General features: G+C 62.6%; 9 protein-coding genes across 9 annotated transcripts; 4 read left to right on the forward strand and 5 right to left on the reverse strand.

Moving 5' to 3' along the window:
- Nucleotides 1–597: 597 nt before the first annotated feature.
- Nucleotides 598–1,630, reverse strand: VTJ83DRAFT_5796 (uncharacterized protein; the record flags this gene model as incomplete). The annotated part of the gene is made up of 3 exons (XM_071012435.1): nt 598–804; nt 935–1,342; nt 1,475–1,630. The coding sequence occupies 3 exons, from the start codon at nt 1,628–1,630 to the stop codon at nt 598–600; spliced, it is 771 nt and encodes a 256-aa protein (XP_070865171.1).
- An 822-nt stretch (nt 1,631–2,452) lies between these two features.
- On the forward strand, nt 2,453–2,860 carry VTJ83DRAFT_5797 (uncharacterized protein; the record flags this gene model as incomplete). Its single annotated transcript, XM_071012436.1, has 1 exon — nt 2,453–2,860. The coding sequence occupies one exon, from the start codon at nt 2,453–2,455 to the stop codon at nt 2,858–2,860; it is 408 nt and encodes a 135-aa protein (XP_070865172.1).
- An 895-nt stretch (nt 2,861–3,755) lies between these two features.
- On the forward strand, nt 3,756–4,511 carry VTJ83DRAFT_5798 (uncharacterized protein; the record flags this gene model as incomplete). The annotated part of the gene is made up of 1 exon (XM_071012437.1): nt 3,756–4,511. The coding sequence occupies one exon, from the start codon at nt 3,756–3,758 to the stop codon at nt 4,509–4,511; it is 756 nt and encodes a 251-aa protein (XP_070865173.1).
- A 161-nt stretch (nt 4,512–4,672) lies between these two features.
- On the reverse strand, nt 4,673–5,093 carry VTJ83DRAFT_5799 (uncharacterized protein; the record flags this gene model as incomplete). The annotated part of the gene is made up of 2 exons (XM_071012438.1): nt 4,673–4,849; nt 4,911–5,093. 2 exons carry the CDS (start codon nt 5,091–5,093, stop codon nt 4,673–4,675), a joined length of 360 nt encoding a protein of 119 aa, XP_070865174.1.
- A 626-nt stretch (nt 5,094–5,719) lies between these two features.
- VTJ83DRAFT_5800 (uncharacterized protein) lies at nt 5,720–8,802 on the forward strand (the record flags this gene model as incomplete). The annotated part of the gene is made up of 3 exons (XM_071012441.1): nt 5,720–6,067; nt 6,129–6,727; nt 6,789–8,802. 3 exons carry the CDS (start codon nt 5,720–5,722, stop codon nt 8,800–8,802), a joined length of 2,961 nt encoding a protein of 986 aa, XP_070865175.1.
- Nucleotides 8,803–9,645: 843 nt separating this feature from the next.
- Nucleotides 9,646–11,579, forward strand: VTJ83DRAFT_5801 (uncharacterized protein; the record flags this gene model as incomplete). The annotated part of the gene is made up of 4 exons (XM_071012442.1): nt 9,646–9,908; nt 10,062–10,226; nt 10,350–10,766; nt 10,880–11,579. The coding sequence occupies 4 exons, from the start codon at nt 9,646–9,648 to the stop codon at nt 11,577–11,579; spliced, it is 1,545 nt and encodes a 514-aa protein (XP_070865176.1).
- A 346-nt stretch (nt 11,580–11,925) lies between these two features.
- Nucleotides 11,926–16,968, reverse strand: VTJ83DRAFT_5802 (uncharacterized protein; the record flags this gene model as incomplete). The annotated part of the gene is made up of 3 exons (XM_071012443.1): nt 11,926–14,670; nt 14,790–14,848; nt 15,024–16,968. 3 exons carry the CDS (start codon nt 16,966–16,968, stop codon nt 11,926–11,928), a joined length of 4,749 nt encoding a protein of 1,582 aa, XP_070865177.1.
- A 1,642-nt stretch (nt 16,969–18,610) lies between these two features.
- On the reverse strand, nt 18,611–19,719 carry VTJ83DRAFT_5803 (uncharacterized protein; the record flags this gene model as incomplete). Its single annotated transcript, XM_071012444.1, has 2 exons — nt 18,611–18,880; nt 18,937–19,719. 2 exons carry the CDS (start codon nt 19,717–19,719, stop codon nt 18,611–18,613), a joined length of 1,053 nt encoding a protein of 350 aa, XP_070865178.1.
- A 1,632-nt stretch (nt 19,720–21,351) lies between these two features.
- Nucleotides 21,352–24,471, reverse strand: VTJ83DRAFT_5804 (uncharacterized protein; the record flags this gene model as incomplete). Its single annotated transcript, XM_071012445.1, has 2 exons — nt 21,352–24,239; nt 24,390–24,471. 2 exons carry the CDS (start codon nt 24,469–24,471, stop codon nt 21,352–21,354), a joined length of 2,970 nt encoding a protein of 989 aa, XP_070865179.1.
- Between the last annotated feature and the right edge of the window lie 614 nt (nt 24,472–25,085).

Below are 25,085 nucleotides of genomic sequence, written 5' to 3' on the forward strand. Positions count from 1 at the left end.
CTGGGGCGGGGTGGTACTTGTGGGAAAATAGGGTCTTCACCTTGATTTACGCGGTGCGTTTCGGGTTCGACGGTCTTGGCTGGGCGGCATGTACGGCCCCAGAGAACGCGGCTTTCGTTTCATTTTTCTAAGGAATGGTGTCCGGGTTCTGTCTGCGGCCGTGGCTTCTTTGTTGCATTTACGCGGAGCCCAAGGGGGGACGAGGGAGAATGGAGGACGGGAACTCTAAGCGCATTCCGCTGAGAATAGACTGGATGGCACTCGGTCTTGAATGGCGCCCACTTCTGTCGACTCACTCTGCTCGCTGCTCAAGCCGGCGCGCTGTCCATGCCTTGAAATACTCCTTCACCGCACTGCGCGTAGTGACCGTAGCCTATACAAACCGTCCCAAGTGCTGGACCAGGTATTATACGAATCCGAGCCTGTTGAGCCACACCATTCCGAACGCCATTGAGACTTCCATGAAACACAAGGACGTGCGTGTATCCAGCCATGATGATATCATACCGGTTCGTACAAAAAACCATAACGCTATGAAAAAAAAAAAAAAAAAAAACCTCGACCCCACCGGGATAGACTCTTCTCTCCTCTCCTGAATTACGTAGGGAGGAACTTCTGGGCATCCTCCCTCTGCTGGGCGGCGGACTGGGGGAACGCAGCGATGGCGGCGACGATGAAGGCAGCCATGAAGCCCAGCGAGAAGATGGACCAGATGACGCCCCAGCACTGCGACGATCCGCCGTAGCGCTTGGCAAAGACGCTCGCGTCGGAGCTGTTGACTTTGCGCAGGATGAGATCGTCGCACTGGGGGATTCATTCCGTTGGTTAGACAAAACGAACACACACACGCGCGCGCGCGCGCGCACCACACACAGCAACCCTCCTCACGGAGGGAGGGAGAGAAACCAAGATACAAGACGCGGGGCCGACTCACAATATCCCACACGCTATACAACGAGCTCATGACCCCGATAAACAGCACCACGAAGCGCAGCGCCTCGGCATGGGCGATGAACCAGCACCCGACCAGCAGGCCGACGGCCGCGAGGATGGTCAGGATGGTGAGCCAGTCGCGCCGGCCCCACCACAGGGTCAGCAGGAAGCAGACGCCGATGACGAGGCTCGCGATCTTGCTCGCGTTGATGTTGAACCCGGCAAAGGTGAGCAGCGCGCCAATCAGGGACGAGCCCAGGTACCCGGCCGGCAGGGTGACGATCTGGCGGCCGCCGAGCATCCTGGTCACGCCGCCCTCGCGCGGGTCGAGCTCGATGGACGTGACCTTGCCGCCCGTCAGGATGCAGGCGAAGGCGTGGCCGAACTCGTGGAAGGCGATGACGAGCATCTGGTGGGTTGGGCCCAAGGGCAGGGGGGTAGGAGGCGGGGCCATGGTTAGGATATGTTGTGTTTGTTTTTTTTTTTGTTTGTCGATGCGGGGAGGGAGTGGGGAGGGGGGGGGGGTGGTTAGGAAATGTACCTTGAAGGGCCACAGGACCCATTTGATGTAGGGCAGGTTCCAGAGCAGGGCGATGCCGACGATGTAGGCGGCGATGATGCCGAGGGTGACCTTTTGAGTGTCGTTGACCGTCAGGTCCCGGCGAGCGAGGTCGCGTGCGACGAGGGGGGCCGCCATCGCCGGCGGCGCTAGCGCGAGAGCGGGAGGCGCCATCAGAAAGAAGGAGGGTAATTGAGCTGTTCCTGGACGAGGCTCTTCCTCTTGCACGGGATGAAGCGTGCGTGTGTGTGTGCGTCCGGCGCGGTCCAGTCTACCAAGTCCCTTCAGTATGCTTCGAGGGGTCTGATCCGAGCTAGCTCCAAAGCAGAAAATCAATGTTGCGTGTGACCCGGGGAAAGAAGACGTGATGAGCCTAGAGCGTGGGTATGTAAGGTCTGGTGTCGAGGGGCCGAGCTGGCAAACGAAGGTGTTGGGTCGTTCAAGGGAAGCATGGATGATGGGAGAGAGAAACCACCCACCCAACATGCAACATGAAACAATCATCCAAGGCGTCCAGCCTTCTATTTCGGGCGGCGCTTGCGCGTCCCGGCGAGCCGGCCGCTGACCCAAGCCACTGAGTGGGTCCGCCGATGGTGGGGCCTGGGCCGGTACCTGACCCGGGAGCGCGTGGCCTTTTTTGTGGAGGACTGGAACCTCGCGCGGTTGCCGTCGGTCGCCGAGTCTCCACCTCCACGCTCCGCCCGGGAAGACCTATAGCAACGGCGGAGAAGGGTGGCATTGTGACTTGGGTGCCGGGGATTCCGCGGTCTTCCACCTGGTTCCTGGTTCCTGGTTCCCAACCTGAAGGTTGAGATCAGACGTATGTATAGTATAGTATGGGCTTTCGTATAAGTTGACCGGCGTCCGTTGGACTGGGCCACCCAACAATCCACACTTTTGCGTGTGGCTTGGATCAGACCTTCGTAGCTCAGCCCGGATTTTTTTTTTTTTTGTTCAGCCATGGCTCTCAGCACAGCCCACATCCGCATTGCGCGGCCGACCGACAACATCGATGCCCTGCTGCCCTTCTACCGCGACGGTCTCGGCTTTGAGACGCTGGGCAGCTTCGCCAATCATGAGGGATTCGACGGCGTGATGCTCGGCCATCCCTCGGCAGGATACCACCTTGAGTTCACCAAGTGCAGAGGCCACGAGGTCGGCCGCGCCCCGACCCAGGACCACCTGCTCATCTTCTACCTGCCGGAACAGGCCGCCCACGCCGACGCCGTCCAGCGCATGGAGCGGGCCGGCTTCGCCCCCGTCCCCAGCTATAATCCCTACTGGGACCGCGTCGGCAAGACGTTTGAGGATCCGGATGGCTACAGAGTGGTGCTGGCGCAGATGGCACCGCCGCATCTGTCGGCTTGATCTTGCAGGGTCAACCAGTCTTTTTTTTTTTTTTTTCTGCGATAGATGGGAGGGCAAGAAGAGCCGGGAGGGACATGCAATGCCGATGCACGTCCGAAGGGGGAAGTTGAGATGACGGGAGATCACCGCTGTTGGATCGTTGGTTGGAATCTTGGCGTTTGGAGAAAGTGCATGGAGGTGTAGAGGCAGTTCAGGTAGCACCATCGCAGGACGGGGGATTGCGGAAGAGGAATTGATACCCGGGGGAGGCGTTCCTTGATTCGGTTGGCAAAAAGGCCGCGTGCTGTTGCCTTCTTTCCTTCGTCCCAGTTCACGTTAAGAAAACCGTAATGATCATGGCTTGGGCTCGGCCTGGATGGTGGTGGTCCTGCCTGCTGGCGGTACGCGCTGGGGGAACCCAGGTGGTGGGCCTGCGTTCGTCATGACTTGCAGCAGCAGAGTATGCGGTTGAATAACACTAGACACCCTCGTCCACCCTCTCCATATTGTCTGTTCGCTGGGCTGTCACCCTCTCAGCCATGCATACCTCATGCCTCCGATAGCAAGAATATTTGCCAACCCAACAAGCCCCAACGAGATTCAACGGGCTTAACAGCTGCTTTGATTGTTCGTTCAGGACAACCACCTCTAGGAACGGCCGAAGCTCGAGTATGGTTACCTGAGCGTGGGGGCGGCATCCTGGGGTCAGGGTTAGGGTTACACTCGTACAAACGTGGAATTTCCGCGACGCATGCGTTGTTGTTGGGACGCTCAACCACCGTCACTATCAAGGAGGCAGAAGTCAAGAAAACAGCCGATTGAAGACCATATCCTTTCCTTTCTCCCCGCAGAAAAGAGGCTTCGTTTGCATCACCCAAGACTTCCCCAGTCATTCTGGGAAAGCCAACTCCTCGCCATGCCGCCTCCCAACCCTTTCCATCACCCGGCCCGGACCCTCCTCCAATCCCCCGGCCGCGCACGTCCCGGGCGCCTGGGGCCGTCATCCCATTACCGGCGCCCCCAAAACATTGGTTTATCCGCGGCTCGCCGAGCCTACAGCACCACCCCTCCTGTCCCTCCCACCTCCGCCTCCGCCTCCACGACGACGCAATCCACCCGCCTCGACCGCCTCCTCTCCCGCCTCCCGCCCTTCCTCCAACGGTACGCCTCCCGCCTGCGCGGCGCCCCGGCCACGCACGTCGCCGCGTTCCTGCTGCTCCACGAGCTGACCGCCGTGGTCCCGCTTTTTGGGCTGTTTGGCGCCCTGCACTACTGGTTCGGCGGCGGCGGGTCGGGGACAGGGGCGGAGGGGGAGAGGAACCTGGTCTCGTGGATGCTGGAGCACTGCGGGGGGTACGTGAGCGACGGCGCGGCGAGGTTCGAGCGGTGGTTCAAGAGGAAGGGATGGTTTGGCTTTGGGGAGGAGGCGGGCGCCGAGAGGGAAGGAGAGCGGGGCGCGGGGAAGGCGGATGCGGCGGGCGGCGATGGCGCCGAGGGGGTGTTGCAGAGGTGGGAACGGGATGCCAAGTACCGGGTGGTGGTGGAGATGGGGCTGGCGTATGCCATCACCAAGGTGCTGTTGCCCGTGAGGATCGTGGCGAGCTTGTGGGCGACGCCGTGGTTTGCGGGAGTGTTGGTGAGGCTGGGGAGGGTTGTGGGGAGGAGGTGGTGAAGGAAGCAGGGGGGGCGGGGAGAAGATGGTGTGGATGTGTGCTGGCAGAAGCAGGGTGGGTGAGGCGGCTTTCTCTGTGTATTGATTCTTCGAGGGGTGCTTTCTATGTGCGTATGATGCAAAGAAAGGAGCCAGAACGTCGGTCGCCAAGTTAACATGGGTCAAGAAAAGCCCATGGCCTGTTTCCACCAGCTTGCGATGCCTCTCTTCTCCATGGCATCGGCAAACTCGGCCGTCGACGCCACTTCAAACAGTCCCGTCCGGGCCTCTGGCTCCGCCACCTTGGCATCGATGGGTGCCGGCTTGGATGCCAACTGAAAGTCCTTATACCGTAGCCTCTAGCATGTCGAGGTTAGCATGCTGTCTCATCTGAGCTCACCAACCCCGGCGGTGACTAACATGGACAAACTCAACCCAGCGCTTCACGGCCTCCTCGCTGCCCTTGCAGTACATGATCCCAGGACAGCCTCCGCTCCGTAGGAGAGCATAGCATCCCAAAGTGCCGGCTGCTTTTCGCAGGCGAGCCACCTTTTTCCGCGAAGTGATGTGGTGGGTTCGGATCAGGGCGTGGAAGAGGGTCATGGCAGCGACATCATGCCCGCGAGGAGACCCATGCGCTCGATCTCACCACCTCCGAGAGGCTTCGTGTTTCGTGGTGCTCTATCCCAAGTTGACCCTTGGATGGCTGGAAGGGCTCTCTCTCTCTAAGCGTGGCGTTGGCATGAACAACAAATCACACTGCCTCCGAGGTCGTTCAGCCTTGCGCTAGGAAAAGCTCCGGCTGTGTAGGTTCCGCTCACACAGTCTTGCGTTGTAACCACACGGTGTTGCTCACGCGTGCTCACGTGGCTTCGCGCCTCGTAGGCTGTCCTCGCTGTGGAACGCGCCAAGCCCTGTTTCATCCCACCAACGCGACTTATGGACGCAGGTCCTCCCGCGTTCCTCCAGCCTTTGACCATTCATTGCCTGCCTGGAAACCCGTCCGAGAAGGAATCATCGCCTCGGGCATTGTCGCCTGGCATGCGCCGCCCCGCCGAATGGCTGCCTCTTTGACTGCTTCCAACCTTCATATGAGACTTGAACTTCGCTTCTTCCATAACTCTCGCCTTTTCCCCAGTCTCAACAGGTCCTAGAGCAAGAGCAGCCATTGGGGGACGGCCTTAAGCAATCTCACATAAGAGAAACAAAAATAGAGGAACAGGTATACCATGCCGTTTCCGTTTGCCCATGTCTGCGACCTGCTCGAACGTCTGGACCAGAACCGGAGCGCCCGCTCTGGTGTAAGCAAAAACGGCGCCGACATAATCCGGGACTGGTTTCAGCGACACCAGGCCTCGCTTTTGCGCGAAGACAACCTCAGCGGCCCGCTTCTTTCGGTCCTCCTCCCGGAGAAACGAACCGACCGGGTGTACTGCATTCGCGAAAAGAGGCTACACGCCGTCATCGGCCGTGCCTTGGGTCTGGGCCGGTCTCGCCTCTCCGAGCTGGCAAGATGGACCAACCCAGACGCTCGTGTCGATCTGGCCGACTGCGTTGAGCTCATTCTTAAAGAAACGGTACGCATATAGTAGCTTTGTGGGACGCTGGAAGCACACCCCGGAAGCTAAATCGGTGTAGCCAAACCCCGTACCGCCAACCCACAGCGCTGTCACCGTGGAAGAAATCGACGAGCTCCTCCATGCCATCGCAGCGACTTGCCGCTTCAGCTCGCCGGCCGTGCGCCGGTCGGCATCAAAAACGTCCTCTGTTCAGCATGACTTGTCCCTGGGAAGCTTGTACCAGCGAGTGTCGGCAAGGGACGCAAAATGGCTTACTCGCCTGATCCTCAAGAACTACGAGCCTGTCTACCTCGACTTCTATGCCGTCTGCTCCGGTTATCACCCGGCGCTCCCATCGATTCTGAAAGTCCAGGACGACTTGCAAGTCGCGGGCCGCATCCTCGACAAGCTCCGCCGGGACCAGACCGGCGCTGGCCAGGGCGATCTGGCTCGGTATTTGAAACCCACCCTGGGGGTGAAGGTTGGCCGCCAGACGTGGTTCAAGGGGCGGAGCATCAAGCACTGCCTTTCAATGCTTCAGGGACGGGTCAGCTGCGAAGAAAAGATGGATGGCGAGTACTGCCAGATCCACATCGACCTGAGCAGAGGCTATCGCTGCATTCAAATCTTCTCCAAGAGCGGCAAGGACAGCACGCAGGACCGCCTGGCCTTGCACGAGTACGATAGACCCTTTTCCCATCTACGTGGGGGAGAGCGAATGCTAGCTGACACTTTGCAGCTCGATTCGAAAGTCCCTGCAACTTGGACAACCCTCCTGCCCCCTGAAGCGGAACTGCATCCTGGAAGGCGAGCTCGTCGTTTACAGCGACAGGGAGTCCCGAGTTCTGGACTTTCACGCGATCAGGAGGCATGTCCTAAGATCCGGCGCCAGAATCGGGACGGGCAAGGATTCCCAGCCTCATCCCTGGGAGCATCTGATGATCGTCTACTACGACCTGCTGATGGTGGATGACGAGTCGCTCCTGGCCGTCAAGCATTCCGACAGGTTCCAACGTCTAAAGAACCTCATTACCATAGTCCCCGGCCGGTCGGCCGTGGTACAACGGGAGGTTGTCGACTTCAGCGGGCGCACGGCGGCCTCGGACCTGCGCCGGGCATTTGCCAAGTGCATCACGGCGCGCAAGGAGGGATTGGTCCTCAAAGCCGATGACCCCTACTTTGACTTTCGCCCCCAGCCGCCCGCCTACAGCAGCTGTATCATCAAGCTGAAGAAGGAGTACATTGGCCGGTTTGGTGAGATTGGCGACTTTGCGGTGGTGGGGGCGCGATTCGATCCGGCCAAGGCACGCGTCTACAATATCCCGGGGCTCAAGTGGACGCATTTCTACGTCGCCTGCTTGGAAAATAAGGAGGAGGTGCAGCGGTTTGGGAAGCGGCCCCGGTTCGTTGTGACGAACGTGGTAGAGCTGAACGCAGCGCAGCTGCAGGCCTTCCGGACGGCGGCCAACCCAGAGGACGTCCGACCGGAAGACAACACGGCGTTCGACGTGAGGATGGAGCCGGGCGTCGACGCCGGGAAGAGACCCTCGGTGCTCTTTCCAACGCCCCCGGTTTTCGATATCCGCTGCTTTTCATTCGACAAGGAAGGCAACACGGGGTTTTGGAGCCCCAGGTTTCCCAGCGTCGCCAAAATCCATTGCGACAGGACCTACCACGATGTCATCTCGTTCTCCGAGCTGCAGGAGATGGCCGCCAGAGAGAAGGAAGCGCCGTTGCCTGACGACAGCCAGGAGCTCCTCGGTTGGATCGCCGAGCTCGAGAACCTCGAGGCCACGAGCCAGATGACCGTCTCGACCGCTGCTGAAATCACGCCGTCGCCTCAACGGCCGCTCTCCCAGCTCGGCACCGTTTCGGCCATGATGCAGGCCAAGAGCCAGGCCGCAGCGCTCAAGAATCGGAAGCGGCCTCTTGAGCCTCCATCCAAGGCCAACATCCCCGAACGAACCAAGCTCCGAAGGTGCTCCGATGGTCAAAGCCGCTCGCCGACTCCTTTATCCAAATCGTACCCAGAGACCGCATCTCTTGAAGCTTCAAAGGATCCGCCCGATGCCGTTCGAGACACCCCGGACGGCCTGCATCCCGAGAGCGGGGTGCCGGCGGCGATGTCGCAACCCGCCTCGCAGGATCAGGGCGTTGGCAACGCTCCTCCGCGCCATTCCGCGTCTTTCCACGAGGCATCTTTCCGCGCAGCATCGACGCCACCGAGTCCCCGTCGTCCCAGCACCGCTTCCGCGCGAATAGAGATGACCGGCCCTCGTCTGGCCGGTTCAACGGGGGCCCCTCGGTCTGCCAATACAGATGCTCAACAGTGCACGTGGTTTCCAGGTTCGTGCCAGCTCGAACGCTACTCCATCCTTCTATCGCCTTGCATCGCCGATTATCCGTACGTTAGCGAGGACTTGCTTCGCGCCCATGGCGCCAGGCGCTTCCTTCGGGACCCGGCCCCCTGGAAGAATCCCAACGACAGCGGGTCCAACGCGCACAAGAGGCTCATTCTCGTCGACGCCCGACGCAAGGCGGCGACCATTGAGTTCCTGCGCTTGGTCGAAGCAGCCGGGACCCGAGAGCACAATGGCACCCCGAGGCGGATTCCTGTTTTTGACTGGCATGTCCTTCAGGAGCTGAACTCGGCCGAGGAAAAGCAGAGCAAGGCCGGTGGAGCGTATGGAGCCATGCTTGATCCGAATAAACCGCAGAGCGTTTGGAGAAAGTATTTGGTTGGTCTGGTTTAGTCTCCGGGTGGTGAGCCCGCCGCATCCGGGGCATAGCCGAAACTTGATTCCCCCCCGCGGGCTGGCGGTTGAGGTTGGAGTGGTGGGGGGGCGCGTTAACGTTGGGGTGAGAGCGGCAAGAGCCGGCTTGGCGTGGGTCTCGACGACGATGACGTGGGGGTGGTTGTCAAGTCGGCACTTGGAAGAGTCGCCGGGGGTTGAGGGGGGGCGGGAAGATGACCGCGAGGGTTCCCAGGTGAAGAGGCTGAGCCAGCCGTGGACCGTTTCTTGTTCACCTGTCATCGAATGCCTCCCACATTCCCCGCGAAAAAAAATTATGTGGACCCTTCGGTCGGACATGGCGTCTTTTCCACGGAACTCCGCTATGGATATCTGTGAGAAGATGGTATGGCTGTAAGGGTGGCTCGGGTGAGACCATGGGTCTCCTGAAGCCACATGGTTTTCTGTGAGAGACCGAACCAGGATCGACGTTCCGACGTACAGCATAGGCACAAGCTCTCTGCTGCAGGGCTCGTGGGTGTCGGGAATGCGCGCCTTTCGATGTACAAGGAAGGACATCCTGTTTCTGCGGAGGGTGGATACCACTACACAGTTCGCAGGATGCTGATTCACGGATTCATGGAACATCGGTGCCATTGAGACATTCATTTGGTTTTTTCCCTCCCCCCGGAGCCCCCTTCCAAGAGAAGAGCCAGCCCCCCCCCCCTTTCTTCTTTCTCTTCCACCCCGAATCCCTGTTTCTTCTCCGTGGTTCTTCAGGTACACGACATGTTGGATCTCCAAGTGGCAAATCAAGTTTGATCCAAACCTCTCTTTGCCGAAGCCGACTTGCTCCAATCCGCCATGGCCCAAGACGTCGAGACCGAAGAAAAGAAGATAGCTCAAGACGGCGGCGGCCCGGACGCCAATGACACCGACCAGGTCACGGTCCTGGCCCAGCCCGCCGCCGGCCGCTGGGACCGGCTCTGGTCCGCCGTCCGCAAAGCCGCCGCTTTCGGCCGGGTCGAGGTCCGTGGCATCACGCCCATCCCCGTCAAAGAGCGGACGGTGGAGAAGACCATCAATGTGTTTACCCTCTGGTGGTCTATGAACACCAACATTCTTGGGTGAGTGAGGTTGAAGTTGCCGTGACATGTCGCATCACGGGTGGAGGAAAGGGAATGGTTTTGTCTTTGTGTTTCCTTCTGGTTGCTCGGCTCTTGCTTGGACTGCTGCTCGCCTGTTTGGGGCTGACGGACGGACGGACGGACGGGTTCTAGCATCACCTTTGGCATGATCGCGCCCGTGTACGAGCTGAGGCTCCGTGATGCGGCTCTTGTTATTCTCTTCTTCACGCTCTTGGCGACGACCCTGCCGGCGTACTTTTGCACGCTGGGGCCAAAGTTAGGAATGAGACAGATGATGCAGGCGAGGTATAGCTTTGGGTATGTCTTCCCTTCGGCCCCTCCCCTCGGTCACGGCAGTTCCTATACATGTCACTCGAGATTTTTGACCTTGTCGACTAACCACGTATCATCAACTCCTCCCCCCCGCCCCCCAACCATCAGCCGCTACCTCGTCTCCATCCCTGTTCTCCTAAACCTCGCAACCATCACCGGATTCTGCGTCATCATGGCCGTTATTGGCGGACAATGTCTGTCCTCCGTCTCCGACAACGGCCGCGTGAGCGTCGTTGTCGGCATCGTCATCACGGCGGTGGTTGCCATCGCCATCTCCTTCTGCGGCTTCACCGTCCTGCATATGTACGAGCGCTACGCATGGATCCCGGCTCTCATCTCCATCGCCGTCGCCACCGGCACGGGCGGCAAGGAGCTCGTTGCCCACGCCGTTGCCCACGACGCCGATCTCCCGCCCGCGACCGCCCCCGCCATCTTGTCGTACGGTATGATCGTCGCGTCCTACATGGTCTCGTGGGCGTGTCTTGCCTCGGACTTTTCAACCTACCTGAAACCAGACACCTCTTCGTAAGCTTTTCTTCCTTTTTTTTTCTCTGTCATCTCCCAGCATAGGGTTCAACCCACTCCCACTCCACCCCAAAGTTACCGTCCGCCCCCCCTCCCTAACCCATCTTTATCAGCCTCAAAATCTTCACCTACTCCTACCTCGGCCTCGCCGTCCCCACCATCCTTCTCATGACCCTCGGCGCCGCCATCGGCAACACCATCCCCCACGTCCCCGCGTGGCAAGCCGCATACGACCGCACCCTCGTCGGCGGCGTCCTCGCCGCCATGCTCCGGCCAGCCGGCGGCTTCGGCCGCCTGCTCGTCGCGCTGCTCGCCTTCTCGCTGCTGGGTAACCTCGCGGCGACGACGTACAGCGTCACGCTCAACCTGCAGCTCCTCGTGCCCCCGCTGGCGCGGGTGCCGCGCTACGTCTTCTCGGCCGTCACCGCCGCCGTCGTGATCCCCCTCGCCATCGCGGCCGCGCACGACTTCTTCGTCACGCTCGAGAACGTGGTCTCGCTCATCGGGTACTGGACCTCGGCCTTTACGGCCATCCTGCTGGTCGAGCACCTCGCGTTCCGGCGCGGCGACTGCTCGAGCCAAGGGTACGACCCGGACGCCTGGGACGACGCGAGGAGGCTGCCGTGGGGCGCGGCCGCGGTGGCGGCCGGGGCGCTGGCGTTTGGGCTGGTGGTGCCGTCCATGGCGCAGGTGTACTGGACGGGGCCCATCGCGGAGAAGACGGGGGACATCGGGTTCGAGGTGGCGTTTGCGCTGGCGGGGACGTTGTATGTGCCGTTGAGGTGGGCGGAGAAGCGGTGGGCGGGGAGGTGAGAAAAGAGGTTGCGGATGGCTCGTCGAATGTACGTAGAATGTTTCCTATCGTATCGTTACAAGGGATTGTAGCATGGAGCATGGAGCGTCATGGGGACTTGATAGAAACTGTTCATCTGCAGGCCGATAATACGTAGCGATGGTGGCACGGATGCCATAAACATTCGTCTAAACCAGATGTCCACATGTACAAGTGGCCATTCGCATTCAACAACCGGGGCAAGGAAAGCTAAGGTATCTGCACCATCGATCAGGTATCCCACGATCCCTTTTTGAAGACCTTCCATGGAATAACCGCTCGCTCCTTCAAGGTCTCCCAACCCATGTTCATCACGACCACGCTTGATTACCGTCCCCCCCGCCACTCAGCTGAAAAGTCCTCATCGTCATCACCCCATCCCGACCCATCATACGCGCTCATTGACACCATCGGTTGTTTTTTTGTCGTTGCTGCCGTCGTTGTTGCCTCTGCCGTTTCCGTTTCCGTCGCCGCGGTTTTTGCGCTCGTTGGCGCTGCTGCTGTCGTTGCCAACGTCGTTGCCGACGTCGCTGCCGATGGCGCCGCGGCTGCCGCCTTCGCCGGCGGGGCACCGCTACCACCGCCCGGAGCAGGCCCGGGGCCGAGCATCCCGCCAGCCTGGGCCGCGGGGGCCGGGGCGGCCGCGGCCGGTACAGTTGTGGCTGGGACAGCCGTCGCCTGCGATGGTTGTGCCGGTGCCGGTGCCGGTAGCTGCTGCACCTGCGCCTGCGCCTGTGTCTGCTGAGGCTGCTGTGCCTGCTGAGGCTGTTGAGGCTGTTGAGGCTGTTGAGACAGCTGAATCTGCGCCTGTCCTCCTGGCCGTGATGCCGGCAGCTGTCCTTGTCCCTGTCCCTGTCCCTTCCCGCCCTGGACTTGGACGGGGTACTGCGGGGCCACGTCGCCATGGCTCTGAGGCTGAGTCTGAGGCTGAGGCTGAGCCTGACCCCGACCCTGAAGCTGAACCGGAGGCTGCTGCTGCTGCTTCTGCTGCTGCTGCTGCTGCTGCTGCTGCTGCTGCCCCGCCGCAAGCCGCATGTTCTGCTGGCCAATCTCCTGGCGTACCTGCGGCGGCGGCATGATGGGTTGGTTGGGGTTGACGGGGGGATGGAACTTGGGGCCTGCCTGGGTAGCGGGGACGGGACCGGCGGGCGTCATCCACATGAGCGGTCGTTGCTGTTGCGGCTGCTGCTGTTGTTGTTGTTGCTCCCGCTGGGGCAACATCATCAACTGGACAGGCTGCATCATCACCGCACCATGCGGCGCCGGTGCCCCGGATGGCGCGAACTGCGGCGGGTTGGTTGGCATCGGATGGGTTGGATAAGCCTGCTGTGCCGGCGACTGCTGCGCTGGCGACGACTGCACGGGGGACTGAGGCCGAGGCTTGCTGCCCTTTTGAAACTTCTTCAGGCTCTCGCTCCTCAGAATCTTGCCGAACCAGCCCTTGGATTCCTTGTCCTTGACGGGCGGCGAAGGCGCAGGTTGTGGTTGGGCCTGGGCCTGGCCCGGGTTCTGGGGCGGCTGAGGCATGACGTAATGTCCGGCATGCACGGGGCCGGATTGACCTGGCTGGCCTGGCGGGGCCACGGGCGGATGAACGGGCGGGAACATGGCCGGCTGTCCCGGGAGCATCGCGTACTGCTGGACGTTTTGCACTGGCGCTCCCGGATGCACGACCGGCGGAACGAACATTCCGGGCATCTGAGGGCCGCTCGGTGCCCCCGGTGCTCCGTTGGGGACGGCCGGGATGGCCTGCGGCTTTGCTTGCTGCGAGAAGCTTCCAGCAGGCATGCTTTGCGGAGGATTCTGGGCCGGGGGGGTCGTCGCGGGGCGGCTCTGGCTTACGAGGTGCGCGGGCATCGGAGCTGGTCCTGCACCAGCGCTCGGAGTGCCGGGTTGGGTCGTTTGCGGCTGTTGGCCGGCATGTGAAGGCTGCAGCGCCGGTCCTGGATGGACGGTGATAGGCTGTGACGTTGGAGCAGCAGCAGCAGGAGGAGGAGGAGGAGTAGAAGAAGATTGAACAGCGCCGGGGTTCTGCGCGGGTGGTTGAGAGAGCTGTGAGGCCGGCGTGGGTGGAGAGGGCTGCTGGTAATTTGAAGGGCCTGTCATCGGGAAGGGGACAGGAGGGGTCTGCGCCGGGGGTGGTCTTATGGACGGGTTGCCGGTGGAAGCTTGTTGGACCACAGGAACGGCTGCCGACTGCTGGGGTGGAGGCGGCGAGGCAGCTGTCACAGGAGAGGCAACCGAAGGCTGGCGAGATGGAAGTGGAGAGACAGCATCCTCGATAGTCGCCGTCACCGTGGTGCTATTCGTAGGCGGGGGTGAATAGGCACGGATCTGCTGGCCTGCTGGGACGGGTTGTGGCTTGGGGCTTGTTGCTGCCGGTTCGGGAGGCAAAACGGGAGTCTGGTTTTTGTTCTGAAGGGCTTCACCTCGCTGCCCATGGGGTGTCGAAGCTCTCAAGACCGGGCCGGGAGTTCGCAGCTGTTGCATAGGAGCCGGCGGCGAGGATTGGGCGTTGCCGAGGGCGACAAGGCCCGAGCCGGCTGGGATTCCGCTTGGGCCTGGTGCGGGCTGCTGGTCGATCCGAAGAGGACGCTGTACATCCGAGCTGAACGTCGCTGGCGTTTGGGCCTCGCCGGCAATGACGAACCCAGAATCGATCGCCACGACGGTGCTTGCGGCTGGTTGAGCCGGGCCAGGGTACTGAGGCTCTGACGCAGGATTCGCCGCTGCCACGGGTTGGACGTTGGGCTCCGATGCGGGGGCTCTGGTGCTAGGAGAGTTCCTGATCTGCTCCTGGTGCACTGGTGTAGTCTGGGACGCAGCGGGAGGCGGACTGGGTGCCGGCTCCACTGCTGGCAACGAGGCCACGGGGGGTGGTGGTGGTGGTGGTGGTGGTGGTGGCGGTGGTGGTGCGACGTTTGGGTGAGTCTCGATGATTGTCGATGGCCGAGGCGCTGCCGCAGTGGCGATCAGGGGGTCCGTCATGACGCTAAACGCGGTGGACGCCTGCTGGGGGGGCCGGGTGGCTGGCCGAGAAGGCACCGCCGACGGCTTGTATGCCTCAGCCCCCTGAGTGTTCGACGATGACGACGACGTGACAGGTACGCTCGGCGTGGCGTCGGCGCCGAGTTCGCTCGGGGCTTTCACCCGCCGGGTGTCCAAGACGGGACCCGAGAGGATCATCGGACCAGGCGGCCCGAGGGCATCGGCGTGGGACGCCGCGCTGGGTTGTGCTGCGACGGGGAGCCTGAAGGAGGATGAACAAGAAGCAGTTGGCAAGCCGTTCTTTGGAGGTGGCGACCTCTTCCGGGCAAGATGGAGAGGCGGTGGGATATCGGGGCTCGACGGCGGGAGAGGGGCGGTGAATGCTGCCTGGGAGACCACATCACCGCTCGACGCTACGCCGGCGGTAGCAGACTCACCGGAAGACGCTTGACGCGACAGGAGACTTTCCAGAGCCGCCGGGTCGCTGGCGGCCGAGGCTTGCATCCGGGGCCGGTCGTCCGGGTACGGGAGGGGGCGGTTGCCGTCGTCTGGGTACGGAAGAGGGCGTTTGTTGTCGTCGTCGGGATACGGGAGGGAAGAGAGCTTCGCGGGGAGCGTATTGGTCCTGGGGAGTTGTGGCTTCCCGGGACCGGCCGTTTCGGAGGAGGAGATGGTCGCCTTGGTTAGGAAATGCATCGTCTCCTCGATGTCCTGGTTGAGGTCGCGAGATGGCTTGTACGACGACGGGTACGCGCGAGCCGGGCTGGTGTTCTGGCCCTCGGGCGGGCTTTGGGCGCGAATGGCGGGTCGCCCACGGGCTGGCTGGAGGACCGAGGGAATGTGCGAGAGTCCCCGACCTGTCCCCGTCGTCGCAGGGCCGGCGATGCTGACGGGACGGTGTCCGTGGTCGATGCTGGTGCTCGGCCCCGCGCTCGCAGACGAGCGAAGCGGCTTCTGCGCAGGGGCCTGCGGCGTTTGCAAGGCGGCAGGGACGTTTTGTGAGCGAAAGTGCGACGGCAGCGCCGCGGCCATGGAATGCCTCTTGTAGTCGTTGGCGGCACGGGCGGTCTGAGCGACGGCGCCGTGTACCGCTTGGGCTTCCGGGCTGTAGGGTTGATACTTGGCCGGTGATGGCGCCGCCGCGGGGCCAGGGGCGGGAGCGGGGGCAGCCGTGGTAGGGATGGGGGCAGTGGCCGTCCGGGTTAAGACGCCGTGTGCCATTATGACTTCCGGGTTATATGGTTGATACTTGCCCGACGCCGGCTTGGCCATAGGACCCGTAGCAGCAGCAGCGGCGGCGGCGGCAGCGGCGGTAGAGGCGGAGGCGGAGGCGGAGGCGGAGGCGGAGGCGGAGGCGGAGGCGGCAAGGGACGGAGCCGAACCTGAATTTGAGAGGCCGTGCTGAGGGCTCATGAACGGATGATGGAGCAGCTGTTGCATGGCGTCGTAGGCCTTCTGCTGCTGCGCTTCTGGCTCCTTTCGGGGCTGCTGTGGCGCCGCCCTGGTCTGCGGCCTGGGAGCAGGCTTGTCGATGCGGCCCGCGGGAATTTCGTTCAGGGGCAGCTCGACGGGGGCCAGGTCAAAGGCGTTGACGTAGCTCGTCTGGAGCCGCGGTTCCTCCCTGGTCATGTCAAAGCTGGGCAGCTCGACCGGAGCCGGGTTCAGCTCTTCGTGGCACCGAGGCGTCAGCTCGCTCACGAGCTCGGCCACGCGACCCACCGGGTCGGGCTGGATCTCGCGGCTGTCGAGCATCTGGACTTCGGCCGCAGGAGGAGCCACAACCTCCTCGGCCGGCGGCTCCTGGGGGATGGTCACCACGGCGCCGTCGAGCTCAGGAGCGGCCGTTGCGATAGGGGCGCGGGCCGGGTGCGGCGTGGACTGGGCGCTGGCAGCGGGCGAGACCTGCCAGCGACCCGGCGGTGCCGCTGCCGCCGCCGCCGCCGCCGCCGGCGGCGTGATGGTGGGCGTGCCGGTCGCAGGGGTCTTCCTGTCCGGGCTCGGGCTCGCGGGCCCGCGCTCCTCTTCCTCCTCCTGCAGAGGGCTGATGTCGGTGTAGGCGCCCGGCCCCATGTACATCAAGCCGTCCGGTTGGAACCAGTAAAAGCCATCGTCCGGCTCGGACACGGCGTTGGAGGAGGCGCGGTCTCTTGGCTTGCTGCTCGAAGAGCTGCCCAGCGTGCTCTTCCTTCGCATCTGCTTCTGGCTGAGGAGCTTCTCCTCGGGCGGGAGGTCGACCCGGCCGTCATCGTATATAAACTCGGGAAACTCGTCGCCGGGCTTTGGAAAGGTGTATTGAGTGAGCCCCGTGGGCTTGTAGGTGTAGAACCAGCGCTGCAAGTTCCCATCGTAATCCATCTCCCAGCCCTCGGGAAGGGCCGCCATGTTGTCAAGAAGGTGGCCGCGCCGGGAGCGCGGCGCCGAGGCGAGGGAGCGCTCGGCGTCGCAGGGCGGAGGTGGGCTGCGTCCCGAAGATCCGGGATCCGGTTCAGGCGCGGGAGGCGGGGATCAACACGGGGAGGATGAAAGCACAATGTTGTCTTTGATTCCAACTTGCATCGCAGACGGGAGGATTCCCGAGTCTCGCGAGGGTTGTGATTTTCTTTTTTTTGTTTGTTTTGAGGATATGGCGAAAGGGGCAATGGGGAGAGCTGGGAAGCTCGTAAGGTACGGGACAATTTCGCACCGCCTGAACTCTAGTGACTCCCCTTCCACGACGTGAGGGGGACCCGTCTTGCCTAAGAACCCCCCCGGGGGTCGGTGCGGCTGAGGAGGAGGTCCATGGCAGCCCAATGGCGGGAGGGTGGTACTTTGTCCCACGGCGGCGCTGGGCTCACGAATGGGGTTTGCTGTGGCGTCAACGCTAAGGCATGTCCAACAAACAAGCATGCAAGACACCATGTACGCGGCAATCTTGGGGCTGGTATTTCTGTTTGCAACGAGGCTGTGAAGCCATGGCGGATGATGTGGTCCCCGCCGCTACCCCCTGTCGACTCTCCTTGGGAACAACACCACGCCAAGTCTACGCAAAGCGAGGCTCTTGAGAGCCGCAGCAGACCCAATCAGCAACCCGGGACCCTACCAAGTCTGTGCCAAACACGCATCAACCGTCTGGGCCGACGTGGTGAGAAGAACTTGCAAATGTCTCTCTCTCAACATCCCCCCGCCCCGCAACGGGGGACGTCTCGCCTCCATGGCCCGGCTATTCATCGCTAGAGTCGGCGCGTTCCCGTTGGGGTATTATCAGGTTGCAACCTACACGGTAGAAGGCCAAACAAGGACCCGGGATGTCGGGGGGAATCGGGGGCATCTTTGTTGTGCTGAAGCTGGTTCGCCGGCACAGCCCCCTTGATGGTACGCTAATACCGTACGTAGCCTTTGCTCAAGCTGATCCCGCTCGCTCCAGCTCGGGGCCTCGGCGCCAAGGGCGGCCAAGAGAATTGAGCGGTGACGTCATGGTTGACCGGGTAGAAAGAAAACAAAACAAACATCAAGCACCAAACCACGGTGATGACAACACTCACGCAAGAGCATGCCGGCGTTGGCAACCTGACCGAAAAGAAGAGCAATCTCTGTTCTTCACCGTCAGGGAAGAAGTCAACCTAGGTCCAAGGAGATCCGAATCTCATGAGATTGGTTGTTTCTTGGGTCTCGGACGGGGTACCGGGAGAGGGATGGTTCCGTCGATGGCGGCTACCGACCTGCCTGCCGTGCCTGGGTACCTCTCATCCGGCGAGCAAAAGAAACAGACAGACATTACATTATAAAAAGCAGAGAATGGGGGAAACAGAGAGAGAAAGAAGGAGAGAAAGAAAGAAAAAAAGAAAGAGGGAGAGAGAGAGAGAATGACTCGTCAAATATGAGGTCTTGGAGCCGCCGGTCAGGCTGGCTCCAAAGCAAGCCTCCCTAGGTAGCACCAACAAGATATCTAGACCTTGAAGCACTTGTAGGTCCCCCCCCAACTGCATCAGAGCGACAGCCAGCCTCTGCCTCGCGTAGGGAAAGGTGCCTAGCGAGGCACGGTCCCTCAAACCAGGTAGACGCCGTCGTCCTCCCCGACCACCCTCTTACACCTCACCCTCATCCCCGGCAGCACGCCGCACCTCGTCAGCCTCCCGCCCTGCTCCGGCATGTGCATGTCCACCACCTTGACCCCGTGCACCGCCTGCACGTTCCTCGCCGTGCCGTCGGCCAGCCCGACCTCGGCCCCGCGGAACTCGACGCTCGTAAAGTTGGCCAGCGGCATCGGGATGTGGGGCAGCCCCGCGAGCGGAAAGTCCTCCACCATCCACGCCGCCTCGCCGCCGCACAGCCGGGCCTGCCCCGCCCCGGCGCCGGCAGCACCTGGCGCACCCGCACCCGCGGCCGCAGCCGGCGGCAGCTCCGGACGCTGTCGCACGCCGCGTCGGGCCCAAAGTTCTCCGCCACGACGGCGTACTCGCCGGGCCCCGTCGAGGCCGCCGACGCCCCGGACGCCCTCGACGCCGCTGACGCCGCCGACGCCGAAGCCGGGGTCTCGAGCCGGAACCGGACCAGGTCCCCGGGCCGCACGGCGAACCCAAAGAACCCCGTCGCCGACCCCTGGACGGGGGCGAACTGGTACCACGCGAACGGCGCCTGCTCGCCGCCCACGTTGCGGTCCCAAAAGGTGTCGACGCCGGCGCGGAGGGAGGCGCCGCACCCGGCCTCCGGGGCGAGCGAGCCGGAGCTGTCGATGCCGACCCAGAAGGAGGCGGCGAACTTGAGCCACTCGTTGCCGCCCGTCGGGCCGTACGCGGGGACGCGGGCGGAGGGGACGCGGAAGAAGGCCTCCGCCGTGGTGATGTTGTTCATCCGGGTAACGGTGGTGGCGGGAGCGGTCGCCGCCGTGTCGTTGGAGGGCGCCGACGGGGCGCGGAGGATGACGCCGCCCCGGGTGGAGCTCGGGTGGTGGGTGTTGGTAGAAGCGGCGGCGGCGCGGAGCTGGGCCGCCGGGCCCTCGGGAGCGACGGGGGCGACGGGGGCGAGGGTGTGGAGGAGGACGATGGGATGATGATGCTGCTGCTGCTGCCCGTCACGCACCCGGGTGGGCGTGGTTTCGGCCGAGCCTGTCGCCGCGGCGAGCAGGTAAGGGAGGAGGAGGGCTGAGGCCTTCATGCTGGCGGATCAAAGGCGGTGGGTGGGCAAGAGACCGGGCAAGCAAGCGTGCGCAAGCAACAAGGTGGAAAGGGAGGAGAGCAGAGAGAAAGTAAACAAAAAAAGAAATGGAAAAACGATGGGTCTGCCTGTATGTACGCCGTCTCTCGGGATACCTCCAGGTCGACTCATGAAGCGCCGGGGGAGGGTGGAACCAGTCGGCAACGGGCGATCAGGGCGATCGAGCCGGGAAGGAAAATGATCGACGGAGAAACCTGGGGTTCTGGAACACGTCACGAGAGAAAAAAAAAAAAAAGAAACGATGGCCGATCGAGCAGCGCAAAGAACCCTCAAATCAAGTAAAAAACACCAGCGGAGAGGTTTGCTATAGGTTTGACCACCGCGAACGAGACAACCCCGTCTTCAACACCGGCCGGAGGGGGGGAGGGGGGGGGGGGGGGCCGGGCGGCTCCCGTCTCTCTCCTTTTCTCTCTCTCTCTTATACGGCCTGCCGTCTCCCCTACCAAGCCTACCACCATGGGGAGGGAGGGTGAGGATTGACATTAACGTTACCTTGGCTCCCGCCCCCCCGCTCTCGCAGGATCTCGTTCCATGGACCCATGGACAAAAAGTCCGCCCAATCATCCCGATCCCGGCGCGCCTCCTGTCTCTGGCTCTCTTTCTGGGCAGCACGACGCTACACCGTACTTGGAGAACCAAGATCCGAAGGGTCGCACAAATCCGCGCTGCGATCCGCGCATACCGATGTAGCATTCGGCCCGGAGGGGGGGAGATGGGGAATCGCCCAACGCGTCTTCTTTTCGCCCGCGGGTTCCCCAAAGCGGAGCGGAGCGGCGCAGCGAAAAGGCGCAAGGCTGCGTATCCGTTCCACGCCGCGGGCTGCTCCGGCCGCTTGGAAGACGAAACGAGGCGCTCTCGGGAGGCACAGCAGGCCAGGCATCCAAGGGATTCTGCATCCATACGCTACATGGTAACAGTTGGCTGAGGTGGTAGCGTGGGTAAACAATCCACAGGTAACTATGAACGTACATGGGTACATTCGGAAGACGTTGCCTGGCGGCTGGCAAGGCGGCCAATCTCCGAAGCTCCATAATTCCATGACACCGCTTCATTTAGCCCCGCCTCCCCGGTCGCGCGATGCGAACAGGGGGTGGACGGCGCGTTGCGGACCATTTCTAGGTCCTGCGGTAGCCTGGTTTCCGGGACTGACTGATTCCAGACACCGACACCGCCGCTTCTAGAGAGGAAGGGAGCCGCACAGCATGTACGAGGTCGTACATACGGCGACCCGACCGAGGAGCCAGCTGCGGTGCTTCGCGAGGCGGGAGGGAGGGCTCGGAGAGGCCGAGACCTGGTATACGGAACCATTGGGTGGGACACAGACACACATCTCACCCGTCCTACTTCTTCAGCTGATGCACACAAAACAAAGACACACACAATGTACGTAGTACCAAGGTACACACACACACACCTACATACTGTGTACACGCAACAGACCCGCCAACTTGGACGCTCGCCAGTGATGCATACAACACGTCGCCAAGAAAACGCCGAACCAACGACAACAGCAACAGCCAACGAAACCCGCAAGCCGCCATCGCTCACAACCCCATCTCCCCTCCGCCCTGCTCAAAACACCACCTTCCAATCCGCCCCGATCTTGACCCCCAGCTTCTTGACCACCGCAAAGGCCGCGCGGCCCTTGGCCGCGGGCGTGAACTCCACCTGGACCTCCCACGTCTTGCCCTCGCTCTCGACCGTCGCCGTCTTCTTGCCGGCCCACTCGGCCGGCGCGCCGACAATGACCACCTTGGCGACGCCGACGGCGCGCATCTTCTTCATCCACTCGCCCTCTTGGACGGCGGCCGGGTCGCGGCCCTCGTAGTCGGCCGACGACAGCGTCTTGGCCGCCGGGTCGAAGACGAAGCGGCGGTGGATGTACTGGCCCTGCTCAAAGTCGTACGAGTCGCCGTCGTCGACGTACAGGTCGCCCTCGGCGGGGGTCTTGGGGTCCCGGCTGGCGGCGACGACGAGGGTGTAGTCGTCCCACTTCATGAGGGCGCTGGAGCGGCGGGGGACGTCGCGGCGGGCAAAGACGTGGCCGCCGCGCATCAGCACGGGGATCTTGTCGAGCGGGGCGTCGAGCGTCACGTTCTTGCCCGGGGCGGTCGGGATGACGTCGTAGGTGAAGTAGTCGTAGTAGGCCTCGCCGTCGGGGATCCAGACGTCGGCCGAGGTCTTGTCCTTGTCCACGACGGGCTTGACCAGCAGGCCCGTGGTGCCGACGAAAAACTGGTCGTCGACGGTGAGGCCGGCCTCCTCGGAGGGGTGCGTGTAGAACATGGGCTTGATGATGGGCGAGCCGTCGAGGTGGGCGTGGCGGAAGGCCGTGTACCACGAGGGCAGGAGGCTGTAGCGCAGGCGGAGCGCGGCGGCGATGATGGTGGTGTAGGGCTCGCCGTGGAGGTAGGGCTCGCGGCGGCGGGCGTCGATGTGGGCGTGGGCGCGGAAGAAGGGGCTGAAGGCGCCGGCCTGGTACCAGCGGGCGAGCAGGTCCTTGTCCGGGTTGCCAAAGAAGCCGCCGACGTCGGCGCCCGAGAAGGGGAAGCCCGAGATGCCCTGGCTCAGGACCATGGGCACCGAGGCGGCCAGGTGGCCCCACTCGGCCTGGTTGTCGCCCGTCCACATGGCGGCGGCGCGCTGGGAGCCCGCGAAGAAGGCCCGCGTCAGGACGAAGGGGCGGCGCTTCTCTCCCGGCTTGCGGCTGCGCAGGGCGTCGTAGGTGGCGCTGTGGAAGGTCATGCCGTACAGGTTGTGCACGTCGCGGTGCTCCCACTCGCCGTGGTGCAGGTTGTCCTTGGGCATGGTGGTCTCGGGCCCGTTGAAGACGGAGGGCTCGTTCATGTCGTTCCAGATAAAGGTGTTTTCGGCGGTGCCGTGGAACTTGTCGTACCGGAAGAGCGACGCCCACCACTCGCGCGCCGCCGGGCTGAAGCCGTCGATCCAGTTGGACGAGCCGGGCCAGCACCAGCCGTCAAAGATGTTGCCGTCCTTGTTGCGGACGGCGAGGCCCTTGGACCGGAGCTCCTGCGCGACCGGGTAGCCGTCGACGTTTTTGATGTGCGGGTCGTTGATGGTGACGAGCTTGCGCCCGTGGCTCTCGAGGTGCTTGTGCATGTCGAGGGGGTTGGGGAACGAGTGCTTGTCGAACAAAAAGTACTTCTTGTCGTCCGAGTACTCAATGTCGAGCCAGATGACGTCGTAGGGCATCTTGAACTTGTCCATCTTGCGATCCACGTCCTTGACGTCCTCCTCCGAGATGTAGTTCCACCGGCACTGGTGGTAGCCGATGGCGAACTCCTGCGGCATGGCCGTGGTGCCCGTGAGCTCGGCGAACCTGGCCGTCAGGTCCTGGGGCGTGGGCCCGAGGAAGACGAAGACGTCGAGGAGGCCGCTCTCCGACATCCAGTGCGTGCGCGTGCTGACGTTGGACTTGACCCCCAGCGCCATGGGGTTCTTGGCGTCCTTGGCCTTGGTGATGTCGACCCACGTCTCGGCCGCGTTGAGCCAGAAGACGCCGACGCTGGAGCCCTTGCGGTGCGCCTGCATGAAGGGGATCGAGCCGTAGAGCGTCATGGGGCTGTCGAGGATGTACTCAAAGACGTCGGCGTTGTACATGCGATACGGCTCCTGGTAGCCGCCGTCGCCGCCGCGCGTCTGCTTCAGCGCCAGCGGTCCCGCGTGGGACGGGATGCCAAAGACGTGCTCGTAGCCGACGAACGAGATGTCGAGGGCGACGCTCTCCGGGCCGCGGGGCTTGGTGTCGGTGTTGCCGCCAAACGACTCGTCCCACCAGGTGGACTCGTCCTCCTTCCCGGGCGGCTGCTCCTTGCCGGCCTCCTTGCTCTCGTCGTCGTCGTTGCCCGCGCCGGCCGCCTCGTCCTCCTTGTCGGGCTCGGCGGGCTTTTCGACCTTGGGCCTCCAGTGCTCCACGTTGAGCAGCCCTTGCTCGTTGAGCTTGACGTGGCTGTGGCCGTCGCGCTTGAAGTCGATGCCAAAGGGGGAGAACCTGATGACGGCCTCGAACCGGGAGGAGGGGCCGTACTTGACGGCGAGCTGGGTCTTGTCCTCGTGCTCCACCTTGGCCTGCTTGTCGAGGGCCAGCCCGCCGACGATGACCCATTTCTCGGCTTCATTGTAGCGCTCCTTTCTCGCCTTGCTGTTGTGGCGCAGCTCGATGTCGCCCTTTTGGCGCTTCTCCTCGTCGACCGTGACGCGGGCGGTTCCGGACTCGAGGAAGGAGATGGTGATGGGCAGGCGCACCGTCTCGCCGGCGTCGTTGATGGTCTTTAGGATAACGCCGTGATATTGGCCGTCCTTGAAGGAGCCGGCGTCGGCCAGGAGGTTGTAGGGCGACTCCCACGAGCTCGCGGCGAGGGCGTGGTCGGCGAAGGCGCGGTTGCGGGCGCAGAAGCCCGACTGGTGGCATTTTTTGAAGTCATGCTCCTTGACGGCGACTGGATGGTGGAGAGGGGGGAGGGGGGGGGGGGGGGGGGGTGAGTGTCAGCCACCTTCTTCTTCTTCTTGTACAGGGTGCCAAAAGGTCACGTCGCCGGGGGGAGGGAGGAGGGGGGGCTGCGTGTTGCGTAGGCTCTGCAAAACCATACCTGCCGGAGCAAACGTTGCCGAGAGCGCAGACAGCACGCTCAGGCAAGTCGTCCATGAGGACAGCGACCCCGAGAGGTGCATGATGGATCAGGGATGGCCAGGGCCTGCACCCAGGCGACCAGCTGCAAGGGAAACCGGGAGGAGTCAACAAAGACACCAGCAGTGCGAGGCAGTGCGAGACAGGATGAGAGGCGTTGATGTCGCCTGTACAGTCATTGAGGGACCTCCAGGGCCGCAGGGGTTCTCAATTGCCGTCCAACAACCCGTGTTTGGCAGGAAATGGCATCGTTTTTCGACCAAGGTCGACGGGGAGATGGGAGATGGGAGATGTGGCACCGTATCAAGACCCAAGCATTGTGGTGGTGCTAGTGAACAAGTGCAAGCTGTCAGGCCTGCTGCTCCCAGATTGGCCACCTTGCAGCGCCGCCGGCCCCACCCCCACCCCTGTTTCGATTCGCCCAACCAACGGCATCGATTTATCCGGGTTCTGCTTTGTAGAAGGATAACTGGGCCAACGTTGCCGCCATAATTACATAATCTCGTGTGAATATGGACTACCTACCTAGATGGACGGGTTCATTGCAGAAAAAACAGACCGGCCACCAGCCCGGGTTTCTTTCTGCTTCCCGTCTCCTGAACCGAGCAAGGCATGGCGGTTTTGGACAGCGTTGAAGATTCTCTGTAATACCTAGGGG

The sequence above is a fragment of the Remersonia thermophila genome, chromosome 5, assembly GCF_042764415.1.
Source record: "Remersonia thermophila strain ATCC 22073 chromosome 5, whole genome shotgun sequence".
Taxonomy (NCBI): Eukaryota; Fungi; Ascomycota; class Sordariomycetes; order Sordariales; family Chaetomiaceae; genus Remersonia; species Remersonia thermophila.